Here is an 18,481-nt window from a genome sequence, read left to right on the forward strand (position 1 = left end):
CCCATTGAGTGTGAAATTTTCTCTCTCCGAAATGAGAAGGTCTTAACATGTAATTTGATTTATACAAGTTTTAATACAAGGATCGTATTTTAAAATCTTTGCACATTTTCGATATTAAGATACTAATTAATCAACAAGGTACCAATTTTGGGCGTGTCGAGGGCACCAACCCTTCTTCATGCGTAACCGACTTCCGAGCCCGTTTTCTGGATTTTATAAGACCAAAAATTATTGTTTTAGTAAATTTAAATTTTTATTAAAATGATTTAATTATGAGGTGGTCGGATCACACCTAAATAAAAAGGATTGGTGGCGACTCCATTTTTTTTAAAAAATTTAAGTCAATCCATTTTTTTCAAAAAATAATGGTTTCGACATTAATAATTTTAAAATCATTTGTTGATGTGGCATATAAGACAAAATAGTGCCACGCCAGCATTTAATTACATTTGGATCACCACGTTAACGGTTAATGTTAATCGTTAGTCAACTAACGACCACGTCAGCATGTCTGTTAAAAACAAACCAATTTGACCATGGATTTAAATTGCGATCACAACCGCGTTTTCAGTCGCATTGCGTTTATAAACTTTTTGTAAAACATAATAATTATAATTATAATTATAAAAAGTCACTTTTAATGATTTTTAGAGTGTTTTTTAACACTTATGAACTTTTATTAATATGAAATGAGAACACAACTTTTATAATCATTAATTATTCTTACATTTATTTACTGAATTTTCTAAGAATGTTATATTAACTAATAACAAAGTAAAAAGAAGAAGAAGAAATATTAAAATTTATCATATTTAATAAGTTTGAAAGTTTTTATAGATAAAATAATTGAAAATTCATACGAGAGATGTCTTCAATATTTCTTGTGACTTTGAAGATGGTGAAGATATAAACATTTTATCTTTGCAAAAGGAAAAAAGAATAGATAAATGTATAGATTCTCATTAATTATTCCTATTTCCTACCACTTATTCTCACTCTCATTCTACTTTCATATATAGTTTAACATGCTTGATTCTTAATTATTTTTTCATCAAATATACTCCATTCATTTATCTAAAGATATATTTTAAATGTTTTAATATCATCAAAATTAAGAACATTAACAAAATTTTTCTTCAAAAAAAACCATACCTTACAAATAATGGTAGTGGTACGATTTAGTTTTCACCAATTAGTGGAATGACGAGGAAGATCAGATCCTTCACCTTCACTTTGACAGGGTTCTTGACTTGATTCTCTTGGCCTTTCTCCAAAAATATATATATAAAAAAAGTAACATTTTCACCTTGGTTTTCATATAATTGATATGGAGGATATATTTGAATAGGATGATACATGAGAGGTGGAGGTGGGTGATACATTGATGGTGGAGGATGCATTTAAGGCTAGTATGGCACACCATAATTAGGAAATGGTGGATAATAAACATGGATGTGGATAACCATGTGAAGGTTGAAAATATGAAGGTTGTTCTGGTGGATATTATCCTTGAGTGCTAGTTGATGAATCACTATACCCCAGGTTACTAGAACTCGATCTCCTACTAGATGAAGAGCCTATAGAAGTATAATTTTTGCCTTTTCCTTTTGATGGAGCTCTAGGTTCACTTCTACCTCTCCTAGGTTCAGGAAACATATTTCCATCAAACTCTGATCTATCACGGAAATGTCCACTAGTGGTACCAACTCCATATTCTCCTCCATACTGACCAGAAGACCTAATTTCACCTCTATCACCACTATATCCACCATCCTCATTAATTGGACTTAAACCACCACCATTGGGCCCATCGCCACTCTAACTTGGCGTTGAACTAGAACTTGAACGAGACAAATTTTATTGTTGAGATTGATTAACATTCATTTCATCATTAGAGGTATCCACAGGCAACACTTCAACATTTTCACCATCTAATAATAGATTCTCTTTCTCATGAAGCTATTCTGATAGTGGATCAACATCTTCAAAGATATGATCAAGGCTGATATGATTAAAACTAGCGTTTATATCGTCAGTGCTCATTCTTTTTTGATGCCTTCTCTGAAGCCTCATATTATAATAGGTAAACACTAGTTTCTCAAGTTTTTTATACTTTAACCTATTTCTTGCCTTGGTGTGAATATAACTAAATGTGCTCCAATTTCGTTCGCAATTTGATGCTGAAGTTGTTTGACTAAGCACTTTAATTGCTAATTTTTGTAATTCGGGAACACATGTGCCGTATATTATCCACCACTCAGCTGCATAATATTATTTAAATTTCAAAATAACTTCAAAATATACAATATAATTAAATAATATAAATTAAATTAAATAATTTAATTAACTGTTTACCTGGACTCATTTGCTTCCAAGCTCTTTGTGCTTGTGGAGTACCTAATGTCTCATGTTTATCTCTAAATAGTAACAACTACATAAATAAAAGATAGAGTAAAAATAAAATAAAAAAATTCTATTTCAAATTATGTAACTAAGTTACAAATAATAGTACTTGAATCTAACCTGATTAACCATTCTGACTTGAGTATCAAGAGAATGTTCTAATCTTTCAATTATTGATCGTGTACCTTCTAATGTTTCTATTAGTACTGTAACACCCCCAACCCGTATCCGTCATTTGGGCAGGTTACGAACATCTTGGACATATCAGATAACTTATCACTAATTCACAAATAAATAACATACATGGCATACTTTAATCAATACATCACCTAGATACATGCCACATTATCAAAAGAAAGGTACATCACTAAAATTTCTCTGAGGTCGGGATTGCTCTGGATGCTGGACCGAACACTGGTTTTCTATTAACCTGCGTACAAAAACAACCGTACGTTGAGTATGGGAATACTCAGTGATATTACCATAATTCAAATTTATAACATTAATGGATAAATTGTATACATTTAATTTATGTCTATAATTATTCATTAATTATCTCATATTTTAAATCAACTTGATAATTAATAAAAATAAGCAATATTTCAAATCTTGTATTTAATTGTATTCATACCTTATTTTACTATCTCAATTCCAATGAATTTTTCACATCTCATTCCAATAGTTCATTTCAATTTATATACAATTCATTCAATTTATCAGTATATTCAATATCAATTCTATTGTAATTTGTACTCACTAATATCATATAACAAAAATTTACTGTTAATCACATCATGAACTTTGGGTTCATATATTCAAATCTCATATCTCGATTTTCAATTCACATATCAATTTACAATTTCACTTTCTCATTTCTTTCCATAGCTCAATCAATCACACTTATTCAAAATTTTTCATTTCAATTATTTACCCCTATTAACAAGACTCGGACCTTGACGGATACATGGATCCAACCAAACACACCAGAATATCCAACCTAAGACACCCGGAATAATATAAATCCTCTTTAACACACCAGTATATCATATCCTCCCAAACACACTAATAAGGCATTAGATGCCTCTTCGGATAAACCGGAGCATATAATAACAGAATCATCTTCTCGGCCGAACTACAAATCTCCTCATCACATCACAAATCCTATGGCATGCCATTTGTACCCTATCTAGTCCGATAAGTTAATAGGGTATTATTTTACTTTTCCAATTTCGAATTCATTTCCACAACAATTTCAAATATTCAAGCAATTTAAAACATCTATTATTTCAATTCACAAACAATTCAATATCATTTAATTCAATATCGATATTCACCTTATTTTTATTTATTAAACATATTATTCAAAATTCAACAATTTCTATTAATAAATTCAATACCAATACGTATTTATCATTAAATTCAATCGTAATACTTACCTCAATTTGCTTATCATGTATATTAATTTAAATTTTAACAATTAATAATTAAATTTGAATTATGGTAATACTAACCGAAATTTCTCTCGAGTCACTCCTTGTTCACCTTCTCCTTTCCTTTCTCGGACAATGACTCTTGCACGACATTAGCTACGTAATTAAACAATTAAAAATCATTAATACACAATTTCATCAAAATATTTCCATTTATACCTAAACTTTACCTAAATTCTAATTTAATCCCTTATCAATACTAATTTTATTTTCCTAATCTAACTCCATATTCTCTCTTAATTCTTACTATAAACTCATTTTAACTCTTCATTTTCACCATAAATCCCTAATTTTGAAATTCTCTCAATTTAGTCCCTATTAATTCAAGGCCTATAATTTATTTTACAAATCAACCTTTTACTAACTTCTAACTTGAAAGTCAATCAATTTAATCCCTAATTCTTCAATTTATTCAACATTAACAACATCTAAAAATTTACTAACTTTTAAAATTTCAACTTAAATCAAGTAGTATTTTGTTCTAGGATTCCAAAAATATTAAAATTACAAGAAAATGAACTAAATTGACTTACCAATCAAACCTTGAACCTTAAAATCCCAAATTTTCTTTCTTTCCTTCCATTTTTCTTTTCCTTTCCTTTCTCCCCTGTTTTCGTTTGGCTCTCTGTTTCGTTTTTTTTTTTGTTTCTTTCTTTTTCATTTGCTTTATCTAATAATATAATATAATATAACAATATTTTAATCTAAAATATCTTATACTTAAATAATAAGTAAATTATACATATTATTACAAATGTATATATATATTTATTACACATGTATTTTATTATAACCACACAAGTGTCACATTTTGGTTTATTTACTAATTTAGTCCTTTTTATTTATCTATTTCATAATTAAACTTTCACAATCAATTCAATTTAGTCTTTTTATCTAATTACTTTTAATTCAAGCAAATTCACTTAATCGAAACCTAATTAACTACACCATTAGTTTCGTAAATATTTATTAAAAATATTTATGAGTCTAATTTACGGGAACGGAATCCCGAGAATGTACTTTTTTTATTAATCACATTTGAAATATAAATATTTAATAATAATATTTACGAACTTACTCGTCAGATTTAGTGGCCCCGAACTACTATTTCTGACACCACTAAAAATCGGGTTGTTACAAGTACATTCTCAGAATGCTTCACCCCAAATTGAAATTGAGGATTGAGAAAATAACCTAAGTATAATTTATAAGAATATCATAAAATAATAATAATCTAAATTTTAAAATAATAAAATATAAAAATAGTTCTTAATTATATGAAACATTTTATCTTACCAGCTGAATGCAAGTCAGAATGCATAAAATTCCATCTATTGTCAATAATCTTTATGTACTCGGTGAAATATCAACAATCTTTGTTGAATTGCTCGTTTAGCTCTATCAACAGCCTCATAAATAAAGCTCATTGTTGGTTTTTCATCGCTATCCACAAGTCTCAATACTTTTACTAGGGGCTCGTAAACTTTTATGAGGTCATTGGCTTTTTTCCAAAAATCTTTTCCCAAAACAATTTTTTTGGCTTCATAAGCAGGCCCTGACTTTTGCTGCCCCCATTTTGATTCTTTAAATTCCTATACATTCATAAGAAAAATTTTAAAATAATATAATTTAAATTATTTTGAACTAATAAAATCATTAAAGGTTGCTATATTTAAGTAATTATATTAACTAATTATAAAATACTGACATTTGAATTAAACATTTCTCTCAGACCTTGCTTTTGTCTTGTTATCTCGTCAAGTTGAATGAAATGAGTTGCAAATCGAGTAAGAGCGGGTCGAAGTATTTGTTTCCCTTGTGTATACTTCTTCATCAAATCAACAGTCCAAATGTGATTGTATATAAAGCAAGTCATTTTCTTTGCCTCATCTAACACTTTTGCTACACTGGGCTTTTTCCCAATATCTTCAAGGCATAAATCTAAACAATGAGCTGCACATGTGGTCCAATATAGATGTTTTCTTTTCAACATTAATTTTTTTCCAGCAGCTTTCATTGTTGCCTCATTATCAGTCACTATTTGGACAATGTAATTTTCTCCAATTTCTTCTACAACTGAATCTAATAAACAATAGTAGAATTCAACATCTCTACTACGGACACTTGAGACATCTACCGATTTCCAAAAAATGGTTCCTTTACTGCAATAAACAAGAAAATTAATGATGTGCATTTGATTCAAACTGTTGGTCCAACCATCACAGATTAGAGTTGCACCCAATTCTTTCCAATGGGTCTTTAGTCCATTTACCCAATCACGAACTCGTTGATACTCTGACTCCAAATACACATCTGAAACCTCATAAGGTGTTGGGAGCTTTACACCTTGTCCAACTTCTGTTGACACTTGAATTAAGTTATACAACCATGGAGAGCTTGCTAAATGAAAAGGAAGTATTTCATATATTAAAAATTTAGATACCATTTCACCTATCTTCCTTCGAAAACTCTTTAAAAAAGAGTCATTGACCTTTGGTTGCTTTGAACTTTTGCTTCTAACCAATTTAGGTATAGCTCCCCTTAAGGTAAACTCAGACTCACTTGGGATGGATTTACTTGTTCTTTCTCTATGATATTCTCTAGCTGATCCATGAGAAGATCGCCCTTCTTCATAAATGTTATCCCAACCACCAGTACTTCGTTTGAATTCTTCCCTTCTATACCACTCGTGTTGTGATTGGATACTTTCTCGAGTTGATTGGCTTATAACAGAAACCTCATCAATGAATTCCTCGTGTACATCCTCCTCTTCTATTAATTGAGATAAGAATTCATTTTTTCTCCTCTTTTTGTCTATTTTCTTTGTGTTGCTTTCTTTCACTATATTCATCATACTTTCTCTAATGACACCTATTAATAAAATAAAAATAATTCACACTTTATATTATTATCAATTATATATAATCTTTATTGATAAATTTACAATAACATTTAAAAATAATAATAAACTATCACATACCAGTAACATTAGGGCATGGTGCAACATTGCCGATTTTATGAGCAATGTGCTCTTTAAATTGTGTTATTCCTCCTTTCACAACTTTACCACAAAGTTTACATACGATATTTCCTTTCGCATTTGGCACTTGAGTTCCAAAGTGCCAACCTATATCATTACATGGTGCACCCTCTAATCCTTTAGTCGAGAACTCTTCACGTGGTGGCATGCTTTATTTTTATTTATATATAAGAAACATAAAATTATATTTAGAAATATAAGCAACTCATTACTTATATTATCAACAATATAATACAAAAAAAGTAAACATCATTAACATGGAAAATTTAAATTTATTGCATAATCCATACATAGTTTATTTATTTTTTAAAAACAACAATACACCATAACCCATTATTACTTGGTTCCAAAGTTTTTGTATAAATAATTTGTTTTGTTCCATCTTAATAAAATTTAAATTCAAATTGGATCAAATTTAAAATCCAAGTTTTCATATTATGCAAACTAAAATCAATAGAGATTTATCTAATGTTGAATTGAATTCATCTATCAAATTTGATAAAGAAAAACACAATGAATTAATTTGTCTTGATTTTTCTACTTTTTATAATACAAGTCATAAGTGATGGAGGCTATAATTTTTCATTAATTTTGTGTGTAACCTTAAGCAAACCCCAAACAACAGAGGTTATAATTTTTCATTAATTTTGTGTGTAACCTTAAACAAACCACGATAATGAAAGTTATGAAATTTTAAAATAATAATAAATAATAAATAATTATCATTATAAATTATAATTACAATAATAATTAAAAATAACATATAAAGTAAAATTATAAATCGATAAGATTAAAGCTTTCATATTAAAAATATATAATATGATTGTCGTCAAAGTAATTTTCATTTTCAGTAAAATCTCTCCAAACAATTCTAACTTATTAATCTATAATTTTTTAGTGATTTTTTTTTTGAAATAAAAATCTGAATGCATTAAAAGAGAATATTTAATAACCAGTATACTAATCAAAAAATTGATCCTAACACCTGTCAAGACGGTGCCTCAGTTTTGCCTAAGAGTAAATGAAAATAAAAATAAAAAAATAAAGGAAAAAGGAAATAAAACGGTAGAAACGCCTCTGTTCTTAAATCCCTAAACACACAAAACTTAGAAAGAAGAAAAACTAAAGAGAAACTCTATCATCCTCTCCTCTGGAAACTCATATCCTCTACTTTGCATATCAAATTCTTGGAATATGCTGGTTGTGCCTTCTCCCTTCATCCCTAAAGTACATGTTAATTTTGCAAAGGTCTCGTATTCCATATTAGTTAGGAAAATTTAATATTTAATGACTAAAGTTGCGCATTGGCCTATTCATTTATTTGGAACAAAGAAGATAACAAAGACTTAAGGGACTTAAGGGGAAAATTAACTATAAAGACTTTATTACATGTCATATTTAAAACCGTGTCCAGAGATTTATATATTTTTTTAAATTTAATAAAGGAATTTTTTAATAATTATTTTAAGAAAATTTTGAAGAATTTACTTTATCAAAAAATTAACAGAAACTGAGGGTTTCCATTTCTCAATAAAAGCACCATTTGCATGTACAACAGTTGGCTCTATTCTAGTGGATAAAACGGACGGTGGCTGCCCCTAATTAATGAGTAAAACGAGAACAAAAAAAAACAAAAATAGAAAAATCAAATGAAAATGAAACGATTCTATTCCTTAACCAGTAGCCTCCAACTCTAAAGAACATATTTGCACTGCAGATTCAAGACATGCAAGCAAGAATCAAGACAAAATTTCAGGTACTTACTTGAAAATTATCAATCTCTGAATGTGCAAGTGATCAGGGTAGGATTTCCTTTTCAGATTCAAGTCCTCGGCTCCTCGCTTTCATCTGCTGCAGTGTTGTTTGTCGAAATATGAGAAATAGAATTTCATATTTTCTATTGCTTTTGAGTTTTGATTGCTTTTTTATTGAAAACTCTCTGATTTTGCAGGTAGGGGAATATATTTCGATTTGTTTTATTTTGTTTCTGTTGATTTTTGTTTAGAGAAGATGGATTTTTTTAAATTTACTGTAATGGAAAATAACAGGAATAGCGATCGATCGTCATCGGTGTGACTCTGCTTCACGCTGCTATTTTTAACAGTAGCGGTTTCGGACAGTGCTGTTACCGCTACATAGCGGCCACTATTCTGATATTAAACCTCTATTTAAATCCCTGAATTTGACAAAAAAATGTTAGGTGTTAAAGTGTTCCAAAAAAATATTGTAACACCCTAAACCTGGCCTAGACGTTATGGCCGAATCTAGTAATGTTATGATGAAGGATTTTGAAAATAGTGGTATTTCGATTAATTATCCAAGTTTTATAACCCATATTCGTTTGTAACTATTACTGAAAGTGTTGTTTAATTAACTCATTTGCCAAAACATAATTTACAGTGGAAGTCTTAAAAATTGTTATATTTTGTAAATCCAGTTTTTAATTTTCGTAAAACCGAGATTTCAGTCAAACATCGCAATAAAAGGATTAAAACGCATCCAAAACCAAATTAAGAACCAATATTCCAGAGAGTCCAATAATTACATAACTCCCAAAAATAGTCATTAATTTAAATGAAAACCAGTATTTAAAACAGATTTGAGTTTGCGTAAACTCAGTGTGTAACCCTACAGAAATAGACATGCATTACATACAAAAATCTCATACACAGTCAAATATAGATTCGGACTTAAGTCCATATCAGATGCACATAACAGAATCAGATAAGTAGAACAGATATACAGAATCCTACCCCCATCCTCTACATACCAACTCCGACCATCCCATCACACCATGTGGGGTTAAAAACAACGACTCATCCCTACACACCATATAGTTCGATACAACACATCACAGATAATATGCAGTCGAGCTGCCAGAATTCAGGCGAAAGGTCGCCATACAGATCACTTCTTCAACATATACGATTCCCACCCCAAACATATATACAGAATACAGATACAGAAATATCATCCTTAACATTCTCGTATACAGATAACATATATATTTAACGGAATAGTCAGATATGAATAATGATATCCTACACAGAGCAGACTATCAAAATATCAAATCACATGGTTTAGGGTTTGGGTATCCCTCACCGACCCTACGGTAAGCCCACAGTCGATTGGAACGACTTGTGCGACCATAGGGAAATTTTTAGAATATGGGCCCACACGCCTAAATTGGCCTTGCCCATTTGGCCCACACGGCCTGACCCGAAACCCACACGCTCATGTAGCATGCCCGTGTATCCCACATGCCCAAACTGGCCCGTATGGCTCATACGGCTACATTTGCACCAGTACACGATCGTGTCTTACGCATGACCACGCCTAAGTCAAACACACGGTCGTGTCTCGTACATGGCTAGACACACACCCGTGTGGCATTAACAGAATAATGTTTTGGCTTTCGTCGACACTCGATTTTCTGCGTTTTGGAAACACATGTTCGATTTTTGATGCATAAATACTTTCGAGCCAATCCGCGCCTAAAATCGATACAACAAAACTCCCAAAATCAATCTAAATTCACAATTAAACCGAACTAACGAAACTGAAAAAGGAAAAATTTGAGTGCTCAACACTTACCTGATTCCCCGAACAACTCTAACTACGATTCCGTGAGAGAAGAGTCCCGTTGTTCACGATTCGCTGTTGCCAAAATAAAAGTTCATTACTAACGGAACAATCAACATCGTTCTAAACAGATTTAAAGAAAATTTTCCAAAACAGAGACTTGAACGCAAGATCTCACCCATACACCTAATACACCTAACTACTAAAGCAGACAAATATTTGTGTCAGGTATTTGCAGAAACATAGATAAATTATTGAGGGGGTTACAACTCTATCCCCTTAAAGAAATTCTGGCCTCAAAATTTACCTAGCTCGAACAGATGAGGATATTGCTGACGCATCAAGTCCTCAGGTTCCCACGTGGCTTCCATAGTGCCATGATTCCACCCCAAAAACTTAACCAACGGGATGCACTTCCTCCTCAGAACTTTAATTTCTCGATCCAAAATCTGAACAGGCTCCTCCTCAAAAGTCAAATCTGGTCTAACCTCGATCTCCTCAACAGAGATAATGTGAGATGGATCCGACCGATACCGCCTCAACATCAAGACATGAAACATATCATGGATATGGTCTAACTCTGGAGGTAGCTCCAACTGATAAGCGACCGGTCCCACACGCTTCAAAATTCAGTACGGCCCAATAAATCTAGGGCTCAACTAGCTCTTACGACCAAGTCTCAGAACTTTCTTCCACGGAGAAACCTTAAGAAAAATAAAGTCACCCACATAGTATTCGATATCCCTCCTTTTTAGATCTACATAGGACTTCTGTCTATCAGAAGCCGGTTTCAGACAATCCCAAATCAGTCTAACCTTATTTTTAGTCTTGAAAACTAACTCAGGACCCAAAATCCGTCACTTACCCAACTCAGTCCAACATAGCGGAGTATGACACTTACGACCATACAAAGCCTTGTAAGGTGCCATCTAAATGCTAGACTGGAAACTGTTATTGTAGGCAAACTCAGCTAACGGCAGAAAATCCTCCTAACTACCACGGAAATCTATCACACAACTCCGATGCATATCTTCCAGTATTTGAACCACTTTATCTGATTAACTATTGGTCTAAGGAAGGAATACAGTACTTAAGTCCAATCTCGAACTCAGAGCCTCATTCAGTTTCTTCCAGAACTGAGAAGTGAAGCGAGGATCCCTATCAGAAATTATCAAAACTGGAACCCCATGCAGTCTTACAATCTCGGATATATAGAACTTTGCTAACTTTTGTAGAGAATAGTCCGTCTGAACCGGAATAAAATGAGCGGACTTTGTCAATCGATCCACGATGACCCGAACATAGTCCTTCTTAGTGGTTGTCAAGGGCAACCCACTAACGAAGTCCATCGTCACTCGTTCTCATTTCCATAAAGGAATCTTAACAGGTTGTAGCAAACCCGAAAGTAACAGGTGCCCAACCTTAACTTGCTGGCACGTTAAACAACGAGCAACAAAATTCGTGACCTCACGTTTAAAACCTGGCCACCAGTACAGCTCACAAAGATCCTGATACATCTTATTACCACTAGAATGCATAGCATAATGCCTACTATGCGCCTCCCTCAGAATCGACTGCCTTAGATCAGAATCATTCGGTACACAAACTTGACCTCGGAAATACAGAACTCCATCCTTATTCAACCCAAAATTAGATGCACTATCACTCTCATCCTGACGGAACCGCATAACCAAAGATTCATCCCCTAACTACTTATCATGAATCTGATCAATTCAATTCAGCTTAACTTGCAACTCGGCTAATAGACTTCCATCATCAAACAGACTATGGTGAGCGAACATCACTCTCAAATCAGTCATCACTCTACGACTGATAGCATCGGCCACCACATTGGCCTTACCAAGATGATACTCTATCGTGCAGTTATAATTTTTGAGCAACTTAATCCATCGGCGCTGCCTAATATTCAACTCCTTCTGAGTAAGGAGGTACTTGAGGCTCTTGTGATCGGTGTAGATAATACACCTTTCACCATACAGATAGTGCCTCTAGATCTTTAACGCAAATCCCATAGCAGCTAACTCGAGATCATGCGTTGGACAGTTCCCCTCGTGTGACTTAAGCTGAGGGGACGCATAAGTCACTACCTTACTATCTTACATCAGTACACACCCCAAACTGACGTGCGATGCATCACTAAACACTATAAACTCTTTACCAGATTCATGCTATATTAGAACAGGAGCCCGAGTCAGAATAGACTTAAGCTTCTCGAAACTCAATTGTTGCGCATCAAACCACCATTGTACAGAAGTTTAGTCAAAGGAGCTGCAATCAGAGAGAACCTCTCGACAAACCGTCGATAATATCCCGTAAGACCAAAAAAACTACGGATCTCAGGTACGTTATTAAGCTACTTCTAATCAAGCACAGCCTCAATCTTTCTAAGATCAACCCGGATCCCCTCAAAAGAAGCCACATGCCCCATAAGTTACCTCTCGCAACCAGAACTCACACTTGCTCAACTTAGCGAAGAGTTGTTTCTCTCATAGTATCTGAAGCATTACTTTAAAACACTCATCACGCTCATCCTCAGTCTTAGAGTAAACCAGAATATCATTGATGAAGACCACGACGAATTGATCCAGATACGGTTGAAAAACTCGATTCATCAGATCCATGAATGCAGTCGGAGCATTCGTCAAACCAAAAGGCATAACTAGGAACTCGTAGTGCCCATAATGAGTCTTAAATACCATCTTATGAACATCAACCTTCTTAACCCTCAACTAATTATACCCAGATCAGAGATCTATTTTCGAGAACACTGAATCCCTTTAGAACTGATCAGATCTTCGAAAGTGGATACTTATTCTTCACAGTCAGTTTATTCAACTGTCAGTAGTCAATGCACATCCTCATGATACCATCCTTTTTCTTTACAAATAGAACCGGTGCCCCCACAGAAACACACTAAGACGGATGAAACCACGATCCGGAAGCTCTTAAATTTGAGCTTTAAGCTCTGTAAGCTCCTTCGGTGCCATACGGTATAGAGCGATGGACACCGGAGCTGTACCTGTTAGAAGCTCAATACCAAACTCAACTTCCCGATTTGTAGGTAAACCCGATAACTCCTTAGAAAAATTTTAAAAATTCTCTCACAGTTTTTATATCCCCGACAGAAGAGTCTCTAGAAACTGAAACACTAATGTAGGCCAAATACGTTTCACACCCTTTCCGAACCAACTTCTTAGCCACTAGAGCGGAGATCACATTAGACAAGTAATTTCGACGCTCAGTGATCACAACCATTTTCTTATCATCCACGGTCCTCAGAACAACTCTTAGTCTCGTAATCCAAACTAACTCGGTGCTCAACTAACCAGTCCATACCCACAATTAAGTCAAACTCCCCAAACGGTAGCTTTATCAAATTTTTCAGAAACACAGTCCCTTGTACTTCAAACGGAACATTCCTATAAAGTCTACTAACCTAAATAGATTACCCCAACGGGCTCAGTACGATGATCTCACTAGAAGTACACTCTATAGAATCCCCAAGTTTTCGGAGACAGTACTAGCTATATGGGAATGTGTATAACCTATATCTATCAAAGCAGTATAAGGAACATCAAAAATAAAGAACGTACTCGTGATAACATCAGGAGTGTCTCTATCTTCTTGGCGTCGAGTAGTATAAACCAGTGCAGGCTGTCTCACCTCAGTCTGACTAGTACCTCTGCTCGGTGCTCTCTATCCTCGACCCATACCATTACCACCCCTAGCTAGTCCACGACTCATAAGTGGCTACTGAACCGTCCTCTGAGGTTGTATAGAACTTGGTCATGAAACTTGCATCTGATCAGTACGATGTAAACACTCTCTAATCTGATGCTCCAAAGACACACACCTCAGAGAATCCCTTAACCTCCTCCAACACTTGCCCCGATGGCACCTACTAGAATCACCACACGGCTGAATCCCAGTAGGAGCAACAGGAACCCCCACTCTAACAGGCCCATCAGGTCTGGCCCGTTTCTTAGGCTTTTGAACAGAACTAAAGGGGCTCGAATCCTTCTTATTCTTGCCTCTCTCTCGGTCTCTATTTTGGTACTCCACGCACTTAACTTTCTTGGCAATCTTCGTTTTATCCACCAGAACAGCAAACTCACGCTCCCTCTGCGAAGCAATCAATGCCCTCAGATTATCTCTTAAGCTATCATCAAAACGGACATAATCCTCATATTCAGACGCCACTATGCCACGAGCGTAGCGGCTCAATCTTAAGAACTCGGCCTCATACTCAGCCATAGATTTATCACCTGTTGTGAGATTTATGAACTCACGCCTACGAGCATCAACATAGCTTGCGCCCACATACTTCCCTCGAAAGGCAGTCTCAAAATAATCTCAGTTTAGACAGTCCCGTTGAGTACCCTCCTCAACCGACAACCACCACTGATATGCCTCATCACGAAGCAAAGAGACTGCACCCTTTAGTTTCTGCTCAGTAGTACAGAAGGGCGAGTCCAGTAACACCCATAAACAGCTTAGCTCTATTGGACCGGAGTCATTCAGCTACTGACCCACAGCCCCCAGATCTAAAATAGGATCCTGCGACCCTCTCCAACACCTTCAACATGGCTTGGGATAATGCGTCATCCCTAGTCGAGTGACTTTGAGACCCAATCTCAGAAGCAGGTGAAACCAGTGTCTCACTCATGTCTAAATTTGACATACTACCCAAAGAGGAAGACTCAGCTCTAGCCCCCCTACGACCCCTACCGTACCCATGAATACCATGACCGTGAGTTCCACGAGCGCTCATCGTATATTTTGAATTTATTTATATTATAAAATTTTATGCATTAGTTCTAGTATTTATTAGCAGATATTTTATGCTTTAAATTATCAGAAGTTCAAAAATATTTCAGAGTTTTCAGTTTCTAACTAACTCAGTACAGTTTTAGAAAGTAATAACTACTGTGTTTTCAGAGAATTTCTATCTAAGTTCAGAAATACTTACAAGGTCAGTGCCAGAGACTCGGTGTTCTACACACTTTACTAAAAATTATCTAAATTATTTCAAAACCAGTCCTTTTTGAAACACGATTTTGGAACCACAAATTTATAGCCCGAGTTTTGTAACCTAGCTCTGATACCGCTAAATGTAACACCCCAAACCTGGCCTAGACGTTATGCCCGAATCTGGTAATGTTACGAAGAAGGATTTTAAAAACAGTGTATTTCGATTAATCATCCAAGTTTTATAACCCATATTCGTTTGTAATTATTACTGAAAGCGTTGTTTAATTAACTCATTTGCCAAAACTTAATTTACAGCGAAAGTCTTAGAAATCGTTATATTTTGTAAATCCAGTTTTTAGTTTTCATAAAACCGTGATTTTAGTCAAACATCGCAATGAAAGGATTAAAACGCATCCAAAACCAAATTAAGAACCAACAGTCCAGAGAGTCCAATAATTACATAACTCCCAGAAATAGTCATTAATTTAAATGAAAAGTAATATTTAAAACAGTTTACAAACTCATGGTCACCGTGAGGCTCCATCGTACAGATTCGCCTAAGTCTGTGGATTACCTGAACAAAACAGACAAACAAATGTGAGTTTGCGTAAACTCAGTGTGTAACCCTATAGAAATAGACATGCATTACATACAGAAATCTCATACACAGTCAAATACAGATTCAGACTTAAGTCTATTTTAGATGCAAATAACAAAATTAGATAAGCAGAACATATATACAAAATCCTACCTCTGTCCTCTACACACCAAGTCCGACCGTTCCATCACACCATGTGGGGTTAAAAACACCCACCCATCCCTACACACCATATAGTATAGATACGACACATCATATATAATATGCAGTCGAGTTGCCAGAATACAGGTGAAAGGTTGCCATACAGATCACTTCTTCCACATATATGATTCCCACCCCAAACATATGTACAGAATATAGATACAGAAATATAATGCTTAACATACTCGTATATAGATAACATATATATTTAACGGAATAGTCAGACACGCATATCGGTGTCCTACTTAGAGCAGACTATCAGAATATCAGATCACATGGTTTAAGGTTTGGTTAGCCCTTACCGACCCTACGGTAGGCCCATAGTCGATTAGAATGACCGATGCGACCCTAGGAAAAATTTCAGAATTATGGGCCCACATGCCCGTGTGGCCCACAAGCCCAAATTGGCCTTGCTCGTGGCCCACACGGCCTGGCCCGAAACCTACATGCCAAGTGTATGAAAAATTAGTTTTATGAATAGAAGAAGAGCATATGTCACACATTTGATATTTATTCCGCAAAATTCTTACCCATAGCTTATCCGAGCTGGTTACAATTTGGAAATCTAATTTCATCAAGAAGGAAAAATTTTGGGGAACCATTCTTCTTAAGCCTAACCCATATTTCTTCATCGGTTGACAGTAGGTTTCCCAACTCACTAACGCCATTTTTCTCACTCCATTAGAAGACCCCTACATAAAATTTCTCACCATTTTTTCAATTGTTTGGCACACACCCACAGGAATCATGGTTGTCTGCATAAAATAACTGGGAATAGTCAACAAAACAAACTTCGCCAAATTTACTCTTCCAGCCAACAAGTTAGCATCGATAATAAAGCAATTAGGTATTCAATACAAACTATTGTAAAAAAAAAGATGCTAGCTTACCTTTCGATCTAGTAGAAACCTCATGTTGTTGCTTGGTATTAAGTGCCTGCTTCAGCTTGTAACCAATGTGGATTGATAAGGTACTCAACAAGGCACCACCTATCTTCACAAGAAACAAAAGGTTCTAATGAATTGAAAGTGAACCAACTACATTAATGAAAAAATGGTACTTAAATTGCATGATTTCAATTATGAGAGCAATTTGAATAACAAGAAATGTAATTAATTTGTTCAACTAACAAAGAGCAGGTTTAGCTAGGGGTGTTCATTCGGTTAACCGACCCGAAATTGCTATAACCGAATTAACCGACCTTCCAAAATTTTTAACCGTTAACCGAACCGAATTTTTTTAAAAAAAATTAATCGAACCGAATTTTTTTCAGTTAATAAGGTCGGTTAACCGAATTAACCGAAAATTATGTGTTTTTTATTTTTGGTTAAAAATTACCCGAATTACCCGATTAACCGAATTAACCGAATTAACCGAATTACCCGAATTACCCGAAAATTACCCAAAAAGTTCGGTGTTGAGCTTGAGAAAAAATTGGGCCGGGTTTAATTTGACCTATTTTAGGCCCTACCCTGCAAAATTCGGTTTACCCGATTTTTTTCGGTTAACCGACCGGTTTCGAACCGATTTAACCGTTAACCGAAAAAATCAAAAAAAAAAATTAACCGACCCCCGACTGAATTTTTTTGGTTAATCGACCGATTAACCGAACTCGGTCGGTTAACCGAAAAAAATCGGGTTAACCGAATTATGCACAGCCCTAGGTTTAGCCTCTCTAAGAAGAAATCATCATCTATGGTTAGAATGTTTAAAACAACGATATAAACACCATCAACATCCCAAGCATTAAAATGAATTTACAAACACTAGATAACATCTTAAAAAAAGATGAGCCACAAGTCAAGTTGGTTTACAGTTGAAATAGATAACAAAGAGTAGGTTTAGCCTCTTTATTTTGCATGCAAGAAATGTGCTTACAGTTGCAATGGTCTGCAAATTTCATCAATATGTTTAGAAAAGAGAAAACCAAGCCACTAGATTTGAACAATTTAATATACACTTTCTCTTTAAAAAAAACTATTAAATATCCAAAAATAAGCGATAGCATGTGATTATATTATGTGTATAATTGTTCATTTCTTGCATGAATTTCGTGATTTCTGCTTCCAAAGAATACATATAACTGGTATCGTGAAAAGTACATAATCATTTCATCTTTTCCCTATTAGCACTCATGTCCATTAATACATGGTTCCTTATTTAGAACGAGAAAGA

The 18,481-nt window shown here is 34.5% G+C and overlaps 1 protein-coding gene across 1 annotated transcript; it reads right to left on the reverse strand.

The window, feature by feature from the left end:
* Window positions 1-1,503: 1,503 nt before the first annotated feature.
* LOC105762073 (uncharacterized) lies at window positions 1,504-7,081 on the reverse strand. Its single transcript, XM_012579991.2, has 4 exons — window positions 6,874-7,081; window positions 5,602-6,764; window positions 5,249-5,485; window positions 1,504-1,818 (listed from the first exon to the last, which is right to left on the reverse strand). Exons 1-4 carry the CDS (start codon window positions 7,079-7,081, stop codon window positions 1,504-1,506), a joined length of 1,923 nt encoding a protein of 640 aa, XP_012435445.2.
* Window positions 7,082-18,481: the final 11,400 nt, after the last annotated feature.

The sequence above is a fragment of the Gossypium raimondii genome, chromosome 7 (genome assembly GCF_025698545.1).
Source record: "Gossypium raimondii isolate GPD5lz chromosome 7, ASM2569854v1, whole genome shotgun sequence".
Taxonomy (NCBI): Eukaryota; Viridiplantae; Streptophyta; class Magnoliopsida; order Malvales; family Malvaceae; genus Gossypium; species Gossypium raimondii.

Coding starts and splice junctions, on each gene's coding strand:
- LOC105762073 (XM_012579991.2), bottom strand. CDS start 7,081: ATGCCACCACGTGAAGAGTTCTCGACTAAAGGATTAGAGGGTGCACCA. Junction 6,765..6,873: donor ACCATGCCCTAATGTTACTG/GTATGTGATAGT, acceptor TTTTATTAATAG/GTGTCATTAGAGAAAGTATG. Junction 1,819..5,248: donor GATTGTTGATATTTCACCGA/GTACATAAAGAT, acceptor ACGCCAAGTTAG/AGTGGCGATGGGCCCAATGG.